Source organism: Fukomys damarensis, unplaced genomic scaffold (assembly GCF_012274545.1).
Source record: "Fukomys damarensis isolate Sample0158 unplaced genomic scaffold, DMR_v1.0_HiC HiC_scaffold_17, whole genome shotgun sequence".
NCBI lineage: Eukaryota > Metazoa > Chordata > Mammalia > Rodentia > Bathyergidae > Fukomys > Fukomys damarensis.
In genome coordinates, this window is record NW_022900929.1 from 55,395,825 (window position 1) to 55,407,138 (window position 11,314).

At 36.2% G+C, this 11,314-nt stretch overlaps 1 protein-coding gene across 8 annotated transcripts in view; it reads left to right on the forward strand.

Annotated features, from left to right (window-relative positions):
* Positions 1-11,314, forward strand: part of Akap6 (A-kinase anchoring protein 6) — a 577,020-nt gene that overhangs the window by 340,352 nt on the left and 225,354 nt on the right. For 6 of the 8 annotated variants that reach the window (XM_033765130.1, XM_033765126.1, XM_033765127.1 and 3 more), the window contains 2 exons: positions 9,112-9,208; positions 10,322-10,488. In XM_033765130.1, the coding sequence (XP_033621021.1) occupies positions 9,112-9,208; positions 10,322-10,488 (264 nt within the window). The remainder of the gene's footprint in view (positions 1-9,111; positions 9,209-10,321; positions 10,489-11,314) is intronic. The other 2 variants (XM_033765131.1, XM_010633594.2) reach the window with 1 other exon arrangement.

Consider the following 11,314-nt stretch of genomic DNA (forward strand, 5'->3'; position numbering starts at 1 on the left):
TTTTTTTTTTTTTTTATACTGGGGATTGAACTCGGGTCCTTGCACTTGCAAGGCAGGCAGCGGGACCACTGAGCCAAATCCCTGGCTCTGGAATATTGAAACAATTTATTTGGTATAAGTCATAAAAGTGCCAGATATTTATATTAGACAGAAAATAGCTGTTATATCTACTTAGGATTGTTGTGAAGATCAAATAAATATGTTGCACATGAGGATGCTTTCTTATTTTGGGGAGTTATAGCTATTAGGTGTCTTGGATACTTGAGAACATATGGTATGAGAAGCTCAGGTATTCTTAGAGAAGTTGAAACTCTCCCCACCTACCCTTCAACTGTTTTCTTGTAGCTATCACTACTTGAGGGACACCTTGTGTCTTTTTGGTGTCTCCTCTAGCATTTAGACTTGTGGGTGCATAATGGGTACTGAAAGTATTTGTTAAATGAATGAATATTTGTAAAAGTAATGTTATAACCATTATAGACAGAAAATTCTAGTTAATGTTATAAATCATCAAACAATAACTGGGTATGCCTGCAAATTAAATTATTTTCTTTATAATTTACAAACCAAAGTAGACTCTGATCGCCAGGCTTTCTGGATATTGTCTGGTATACGTGTGACAAGAAAAATGGCTACACAGAGAGAAAAATAAGAATGTTTTTTTCTGTTCGGGGATGTAATTCATCTTCTTTTGGAAAAAAACCACAGATGATAAAAATGATAACTAAGATATTAGAAGGGTTAAAATTTCCACAGGTTAATGTTACTGTCTCAGAATATGAAGATTACAGGACTAGACAGGATGTTAATGACTTGACATTACAAAATTTATTAAATTTATTTTTAAAGTGGTTTGGTTCCCCTTCTGAAATGCATAAAGCATGTGGGAGTTGGAATAGTTCTGCCCCAGGCTGCCAAACAAATTTTTAATGGAACTGGAGTCCTTCAGGGATTGTCCTAAATCCACATAATATTCTTAAATCCTGGTGTTTGCAGAGGGACCTGTGTATTAGCAGATGTACGTGTGAATAATATACTTATATCCATCCATCACTCTGGTGACTCTACATCTGGAGGGGCTGCTGCACATCAATTATTTCACCCCAGTGGGTAGAGAGATATTTGGGCCAGCATTGACCTCCTTTTCAATCAGGGCCTCTAAGCAGTATGTTCTGGAAGCCAAATGGTCCCTTTAGACAGAACCTCTGTTTGAGAATCCATTTGGCCTAATGTGGCCATGCTGAGAAGTCAGTGTGATTACCTGTGTCAGGTACGGAGGCAGCATCCAGAGAAGCAAATGAAAATCCCATCACTCAGAGCCAGTGTCAGGATCTCTGGATCTCTCCCATCTAAAGCTTGCATAAGCTATTAGCCAGTCTATTAGAAAAGAATGTCAACCTTGGTAAGATGCATCTACTTTTCACAAAGAAATACAACTGTTTGAAATACATTTTAAATTGGTTAAGAGCTTAATTCACATTCAAATTCTCAGAATATTTTTCATTATCTAGCCTTTCAGAAAAAAAACCTCCAAGAATAATGAGTATTTTTGTCTTTATATTTTAGTATCATTGTCACAGTGTCTGTTTTTTTTTTAAGAAAACAAAAGTTTCATAGTGTTTGTCTTTTTGATGAAAAACCTGTAATTTCTTTATCAAATGTACAGAGTTTTAAAAATTTTTTAGCTTTTCATACTGTACCTGGAGGTGTGCTGTAGATTGTCATAGCTGATAAATCAATGACAAATGTAGCCACTTCATTTTCTTGGGAAATATACAATTGTGATAGTGGCTGACCATATATTTAATTATGTGGTAAGTACCATATGATGAGAGGGTAAAGTTAAATTGATGATTTAGGCTATCTCAGCCAGGGTACAGTTTACATGGCAATTACGCTGGGATCATCAAAGTGTAATTGGCAAATAATTTTGTAAGCGAAGGAACATGACAGCTCATTTACATGGTGCTCACTGAGTAAAATTTGGGAACATTTATCAACCACTTGCAAGTGAAGAGTAATTGCACCAATATCTCCCAAAATGCTACAGGCTGGTTGAAAGCTATATGGAAGGTTTTTGGTACATGTACTTGTTACCCTGCACATTTGTTGGTTCTGTGCTTTGTAAGGCACTGTCCTAGGCACTGAAAATACAAAAGTGAGAGAAACCACAATTCTACTCTCACGAAACTCAAATATTGGAAGCAGATAAATCTATCAACAACTTTAACACTTTGAGGTTTGAGCTCTGCAAAGGTACTACAGATGTCAAGAGGGAAAATTGGTAGGGTGAAAGATAGTCAGGGAAATCTTGCTACAGAGGGTGACATATGAGATGAATTTTAATGCATAGACCAGACTTTGCTAGAGGAAGGGCTTACTAGTCAGAGGTATAACAAGGGCAGAACTTTGGAGGAACAAGTCAGGTTGTGTGAGATGGAAACTTTAAGCAGTCCAGATACATTTTAAGGCAGGTATGGAGCCTGGAAAGATGACTTGGCCAGGATCTCAGAGGGCCTTGTAGAGCATTCTAGGCAAACTACTGGAGGATCTTAAGAGGCGGATCTTAGCCAGAGCTGTTTAGTAACAGGTCATCACTGTGCTGTGACTATGTGCCTGGCTTTGTTCTACATGCATCAGAACATTTTATCTTCAGAACAACTCCTTGAAGGAAGCACTAACATTTCTCCCTTTTTTTGCACATTGAGAAATTAAGTACCAGGAAGTTGGTCAAGATTACACAATAAGTGATTTCTGAGCCAGAATTAGAACTCAGCTCTGTCCAGCTCTAGAGTCCTTGCTTATCACCAGCACCTTCCCACAATGTGTCTAGCTCGCTTGACACAATTGACTGCCATCTCTGCTTGTCCACCCCCCCAATACACCCTTCACTTCTCAGACTGTAAGTTCCGTGAGGGCAGGGACCATATTCGTTTTGTTCATAGTTACATCCTTTAAGCCCCAGATACTGCGTACATCTTCACAGGCACACAAGTAAGGGGTAGTGTAGTTTAGAGGGAGGCCATGTCGAAGTCTACCTAACAAAGGATGATGATGAGGGGATGAAGCTAAGGCACTATTAGTCGGGGCGGAGATGTAACGATAGAGGAATACATTGGCAGGCGTGGTGATTGACGGGGCATGTGAATTTTGTTAACATACTCTCACAATGCTTCTGATTTCCAGCCCGTATAATGGAGATGACTTGGCAAAAGAACATGAAGACAGGGGAAGCTTATCTTGCTCTTCATAAAGCTCTTACATTCCTGAGAAGAAGTGTTGTGGATTTAGGATGAAAAGTTAGAAGAGACTTCCCTGGAGATAGTTAAAAATAGAAGGGACACATCTGCCTGGGACGGTTGAGGGAAAAAGCTGCCCTGGGGTAGATGAATGGTTGGATGGCCTTTGGGATTCTTCCCTCTTTGAAAATTCTCTGGTTTAAAATAAATAAAAATTCTCTCAAGTTGCCTATACTAAATTTCCTGGATTAAAGAAGATAAAAATCAAAGTATGGAGGAACTGGAAAATATTGAGTCCAAATGCTTGTGTTACAGATAAGGGAGCAGAAGACTAGAAGGGTTAAATGACTTGTCCAGTGGCAGACACTTGAGAAAAGGAAGACCCACTTCATCGGCTTAGTCTGGGCATGCTCTTCATGTCTCAGATAGCAGCAACATATATGCTTTGGCTGTCCACTTTGAGCTGGCTTGTATTGCACAGAGGCACAAAAGCAAATGAGACTTGCTACAGTACTTGTTCATAAGGAATTTAGAGAACCTCAGCAATAAGGGACACTTGTATGTAAAAATATTATAAAGTACCATCTACAAACTAGGACACTTGGAAAACATAAAGCAGGTTTAAAAATCTGTGATGAATTTTTAGCCCCATTCTTTGCCTTGTAGTGCTTCCATACTTTGCAGTTTCTAAATATCACAAAAACCTAGGAGTTATATAGTGCTGTGTATATTCTATTTTATGTGTTAGAAAACTGAAGTACTTAGAACTTGCTTCATAAAATCAGATCATGGTGACTGGAATTGATATTTTGTACAAATAATGTTAATATTCGGAGTGTTGCTTTTTCTAAATTCTGAGACTATTTACATAGCTGTGATTTTATTATAGATACAATTTAAATCTTCACTTTTGCTCGTAATATGATCTATATATTTGCCATGTGGTTACTCATGTTGATGACTACATAATGTCTTATAAGAGTTTTGGGACATTCTTAAATATTTACCCATAGAAATCTTCAATTCTTAGTATACATGGCATTTGGAAGGTGTATTTTATATTTTGAGGACCAGGACATCTGACCATCTTTTGTGGATGGCATTGTAGAGTAGAAAAGAGAAACAGCTAGGCTTTGCTCAGATGATCATGGCTTTCTTCCCCACCAGGATCTCCTCTGAGAATGTAGAACCGTGCTGGGAACAGCTCAGAGTGGAGCCTTAACAGAGATGGCCTGAGGCAGATAGCAGGTGACTTTTCAAGCCTGGGCTTTTCTCACTGAACACACATTCTTTCTCCTGCCCTTGTAAAAAGGCACATTTTCATTTTCTTAGGGTAGTGAAAATCTTTTGTGTGAGGAAAAAGTGTCATCAAGTGTCTTATTCATCAGCATATATACCATCTCTTTAAAATGACAGTGGGAGTAAAAGTTCATCAGTTCAATATGTCTTTCACATTTGGAGACTCCTGACTAATAACCTCTGGTATTTATCATCAGAACAGCCAAAGAACTAAATTCTGGCACATGGTACTCTCACGCACTGAGAAAAACTTAAAAAGACAGAAGATTTTCTCCATTTTTTCCTTCTTCCATTCAAACATATCTTTTTTTGATTAAAAAAAATATGAGCATGCAGAAACATCTGGCCTATATTACCACAGCAGTCTCCTAAATGGCCTCCTTGTCTCCAGTCTGCCCTTTTAAAATCAACTCTATATGCAACAGCTGGAAAGATCTTTCTAGATCTTAGGTCTGCACCAGTCACTCTCTCATGTCACTGGCATATTTTTCCATAACTCTTTTTTGGTTCTTGGGGTCAAGTCCTGTGTAGCCTCTATTGTTGTCTCCCCTGCTTGCACCCTGTCCAAGCCACACTGAGCAGCTCACCATTCCCTGCTTCATGTTGCAAGAGTATTTGCAGACTCATGGACAAATTAGTTCATTCTTCACAAGCTCTCTGTCAGGCTTTGCTGAGCCTGGATTCTACTAGGAGTCCACCCAGCTCCTATCCAGCGTTTATCACACTTGTTTTGAATGTAGTCAACAGCCTTGCTTTTGCTTGGCTGGCATAATACTTTAATTTAAAATTTTTTGAGTCTCATCAGGTAAGGCATATTGTATTCGATTTGCTTAAGACTTCACCGTTCTATATTATACACTACATCCTAATTCTTTATTCTGTGCTGAGTGTTTTAAAACTGCTTATGCTTATCTCTTTTCCCTAATAGACTAGACTACAAACTGCTTGAAGACTAGGATTGCTCATTTTTAACTTTTATATCTATAGTTGTGGCAGAGACTGCTCAGTAAATATTTATTGTATGAATTTATGCCTTTAAAAAGTGAAATTTTAGCTTAAGAAAGACCCAGAAACTCCTTTTGTCCTTTCTGATTGCTTACAAATATTACAAGAATCATGATGCAGCGGGCCTGGCAGATACTATACCCTGTTCCATAAGCGACCCTATACAGTGATTCCATAGGTCTGTGTTCATAATACCGTATTGCTAGGACAACCTCACGTTGGAATTCAAGCCTTTAGTTGCATTTATTTCCACCACTTCCAGGAGATCCATATATATTCTTACAATCCTTCACATGTAATCATTCTTTGTCTTTTGTTATTGTTTTGTTTCCATGAAGCTATACGTTTTCTTGGTTTCATTTCATGTCCACATGACCTTGACACTGCCATCAAACTGGGCTACTAAGAAATATGAATGAAGTAGGATTAGATGTCTGGTTTTATTTGTTTTGTAAGGTCTTAGGACCAAAGTTACAATCGGTAGGGTAGTCATACCTGAATCTGGATTGTGCCAATAAGTAATGCATCCAGTTTTACCAGTTTTACGTATGCTGGTTATGCTGGAAGCTGTAATATAAATGCCCATTGGTTGACCTCTGTGTATCAGCTTTTGGATAATATAGTGTTTGTTTCAATCATTGAATTTTTTTATTTCCCTGATTATTCTCCTCTAGCTATTCAGTTACATACTGCTTTAAAGACACTAAAAAAGATTTGGTGTCCCATAGGACCGAGATTACTCATATTTATGGAATTTCACATAATCAGTGACATAGGACCATGGTACCTGCCTGTGGCAATATTCTTACCATAAATTTAGCCTCCAGAGAATGCTCCTCATTCCCAGGGAGTGGTGTAGATGGTGTAGTGGGACTGCACACCGTAAAGCATTGCTGAGGAAATGTGCAAGTAGCACAAAAATGGTTACGTTTCCAAATACCAAGTTGAAGAAAGAAGAGAAAAGGAAATTCCTTTCATCTAAGCTTCCTTCTGTAGGGAAGTGGTGAGGGGAAATAGATCTTATTACAGAATCTTTTAGCGGCCGGAAATTTCATTGACAATTTTGTTAATGTGCTTGCTTGGATGCCTTCTCAGAGGCCCACTGTGAATTCCTTAGTTGATATTATTAATGGTTAATAGGTGCACCTGAAAATCAAAAAATATTGCACCATTAGGTAATAGGTATGTTAAATGGTTCTTTTTATGTAGAATCAAGCTTATCAGATTATCTTTTTTCCTAACAATGAATACCTCATCCTTTCCAATTTCCTAGTCAAATGCTTCCACATCATTTTGAAGCACATCCAGTTCCAGCTGCATCTATTCTGTTCTATTCTTTGGCGTTCAATTATGTCAAATTATTCAACTTACTTACAGGTCCTTAGCTTTTTTTTTTTTTTTTTTTTTTTTTCCTCTGAGACATAGCTTGATGCATCTCTAGCTGATGATCACCAACCATTCAGCTCGAGTCTGTTGTAAGTAAACAGTGAATCAAAGGGAGCACTAAGCTAAATTTATGGTTATGAAGACATTGCTAGGATAAGTTTCTCCTTAAAGTTTGGTGTTCTTGGGTTGATCTTAGGTATTTTTGTTTTCCTTGTTCCTTTCCTCCCAAACACATATGTGCCTCATTCTGCTTTAGTATTGAAGATTTTCATGGTAGTGACAAAAAGTAAATGCAACCATGTTTTGACTATAAGATAAAAAATCTTTAATTTTCTAAAGATGCTGTATTATTTGGGTTGACCAGAAACATCAGGTTTCCCATACATTTCCATATTTTACTTTATTCATCCTGTAGTTGAAACAACAATACAAGAAATGGTTAACAACCCTCAGGAAAATCTAATATTGTTGCCCTCTGTCATATTTGACTGAAATGCTACTGTATCTTATGACAGAAAGTCAGATGAAGTGATTCATCATTTTAAAATCTTTTTATCTAAAATTCTTATCTTTATACTTCAAGGCCAGATCTGTATGTTGCTCTCTCCTTCATTTCCAGTTTAGTTTGATCATTCTGTTTCTATCTTCTGCATTTTAAGGAGACCCCTTCTCCTCACAATGAAAAGGAGATCCCAAACTCATCATGGAGCGTCTACGATAACTCAGGCTACACTTTGTTCTCCTAGTAATACGGACAATTGCCCTTTGATGCCAGCAGCCATGCTTTATGACAGCCTAAGTCAATGTACAGAATGGGTACCATATGTGATTTCTAAGTGAATGACTGAATGAATACTTGATTTCACAATTTATAGTTCTTTAAGCCAATTTACATTCTATCTTGGACTGTTTCATTTTGAACTTCTATAGACTGTTTAGTAAGAGCAAAACATATTTGATATTTTGGGATTCTATCATGGAGAATCCAAAGTTTGGCATACAATGTTTTAAAATCTATACTTAATTATTCAAGTCAAGGAATGAGTTTTCATCCTGAATACTAATTATTCAACATGTTTCTTACTATGATTACTCTCCATTGGACTTCCTGTAGTTGGAATTTCTTGTAGTATTCCGGAGATGAAAAAATCTTTGGAAAACCATCTGTGTTTCTTAAGAAATAACCTTCCTGGGGCCAGGGATTTATCTCAGTGGTACCACCGCCTGCTTCACAAGCAGAAGGTCCTGATTTCAATCCCCGGTACCAAAGACAACTACATAACAAACAAATAGAAAAACCTTTCTTAGTGTGTGTTATTCATCAAGTTCAACAGGTGTCAACTATGTTTGCAAACATAGAATACCTTGTATGTGGAATGAGTTGGGGATACATAAGTACAATACTTATAATTTGGATGCGAAAGCAAAATTCTACAATAAAAGCCAGTATAAGGGGAAAAAAATAGGAATAACTCTGTAGAAGGCATTAGGGAAGGCTTCCTGAAAGAGATGGCTCTGGATTAGACTTCAACTATGATAATAGTTTTTTGTCTTCTGGGTGGTTATCATGAGGAGAAAATGCCCTTGATGTACCTGTTATATTTATTCATAAAGCAGTGCCTCATTTTAAGGAATAAACTTTCAAAAAGCAAAATTTAAAAAATGTTTGACTCAATACAGTACCTAAATTCACCTTTATATTCTATAGTTTGTGTGATATCTGACAGAGTTGACTCAACCTCGCTATATTAATAGATTTATAAATGCACACATAAGGGTAATATATTTTCTGTTGCCAAGCTTTTATGGTTTCATAAATAGTTCTATCACTAACATTTCTTTAAAAATGAAGCAAAGAACTCATATGTGCTGGTAGAAATTCAGTGTATTTTATAGAACACTGCTGTTCCTGATATAGCCTACGGGATGTGGCTTTTCATAAAAACCTAATGAATTTCCAGATTTGTCAGCTGTTTCCAAACAGATGCACTCTGCTAATCTAATGGAAACATTTTGAGCCCAGATCCCAAATATCAATAGCTTTTATTATTGCAAATTAGTTTGTCTATTGGGTAAATTGGGCTATTTGGTTCTTGATAAAAAGTAGCAAGTAATTTTGTGTGGATGTTTTATATATAATTGCCTTACCAGGGTTTAACTCTCATATTTTTTTTTTTTGCAGAGTTTTAAGTTGAATGTAGATAGTCATTGTGCTCTCAAGGAAGCTGTGGAGGAGGAAGGACATCAACTTCTGGAGCTTATTGCTTCCCACAAAGCAGGTAAATCCTCCTGAAATATTGCAAGTCTTTATGTCTCCAGACTATTAAGAATGAAGAAGCATTGCTGTAAATTACTGCATATATTCACTTCCTTATGTATTATTAATATTTACATTATCAGATTGACCTTCAAGATTTATAAATGTTTCATATACTGCATACAATGCTCTGATACTTATAAGATGAAATACTGCCTCCAAATGGTCTGTTCATTTTATTTTAGGCTTGCTGTTAGCCTGAGTTTCAATTGAAATCACATTCCTGAAAACTTCACATTGACATGCTTTCTGATGTAGCTGCTCTGGAAATAACATTAAGAAAATGAATCACAATTGTGCATATAGTTATAATGCATATGCATTAGAGTACCTATAGATATCGTTACAGATATACAGCCGGAGTATAGAGATATCTGATTATTTCCCTGCCAATTTACACACATAAATGTTTTGTATGATTTTTGCTGGTCTTTGCATTAGCAGAGTTTTTGGCCTCCAACGAATTCATATTCCAGTATTAATCTATTTATGAGGAACAGATTATAAATAAAAACAGTTTTATTATTTGGTTATACTTATCCTGATAATAGAAGATCATATAACAAGATGAGTTATAGCTTGGCTCTTTTCACTTTCTGTATCTAAATAGGAAAAGCACAGCATTAATTAGTTGTGTTAAAAACTACTGTCTTAATTCTGGTTCATTTACTGTATTTCTCATGAATTAACTTTATTTTCATACATCTTTCTGATTATTATAAAGTCTCTACTCATATATACTCAGGGCCTTTTACTTAGAATGTGATGGTATAATTTTAATAAACTTTATACATTGTGATTTTTTTGTTCCACATGCATTTATTCTCAATCAGTATACTAAGTTTATGTCAATTTCCCAACTAGGTGTATATGTGGTTATACTGTTATTGTGTCTTTATATCTTGTGTCAAGAATTGCTAGTCTCTATTCTGAGTAACAAATGCTAAGATAGTAGGTGATGGTAAGGTCACTTAAAATATGTATATTATTTGAAACAGTCACCTAATTTATAAATAATAAAAATGGATAAAGATGCAGTCAGGTCCACAACTTGTGCTTTCCCCTCCTTTTGGAGAAGGATTGAAGGACATGCTACAGATGATTGCAAGTCAATGGAAGGAGCTGCAGAGGCAAATCAAACGGCAACACAGCTGGATTCTTAGAGCTCTGGATACCATCAAAGCCGAGATCCTGGCTACTGATGTGTCTGTGGAGGATGAGGAAGGGACTGGAAGCCCCAAGGTAAGTGGCTTGAAGTTTGCCTTATTTCTTCTTATTTCTGTCTTCTTTTGAACTAGGCACCACTGAAGTTTTCTTTCCACCCTAAGGCTTTTCATTTCTAGAGGGTAAACTTTATTTATCTATCTATCTATATATAAACAAAATGAAATGGCTTGGCTTAAAACAATAAAAAAATCCTACAACTTTCAAGTTTTCCAGGAAGAAATCTTTTTATGAAAAGTGGCAATGTAGGAAGGAGATATTACTTTAGGGATGGGAAAAGGGGAGACATAAAACATTTAGTAAACAAAACATAAAGCATCTTTAACATGAATAATCAGAATGGTTTTAAATTGTTTTGTTGCAACTATAAATCACTATAATCAGTGCAATCACTCAGCTCTGACATCCATTAGCCGCTTGGTTACAGCAAATTAACAAAGAAGAGAGAAAGTGATTCATTATCTCATTCCTGTTAATGACTATCAGATGCATTGCCTAATTAGGGGATGGTCATTGTAGTGGGAAGAAGGTCATATGTTTTGCTACAAATCTTTTTGCTCTGAGTGTAAGTTCTCCATAATGGTGCATGCATCGAACACAAGTATTTTAAAAATGATTATTGATATATTTTGGTTATCCATTTTAGATTTATAAAATAACCTATAAGGTGTATACAACCAAACTTTAAATAAGGCACGTTTTAATACAAAGTACTACTGTTCTAAAAGCATTTTTGGATTTATAATGTGAGAGATAATTTTCTTTATTTGTAATTTTTCTGTAGTTTCTCCTTTTTTTTTTTTTTTTTTTTTTTTTGGGGATTTTCTATAAGGGGCTTACCACG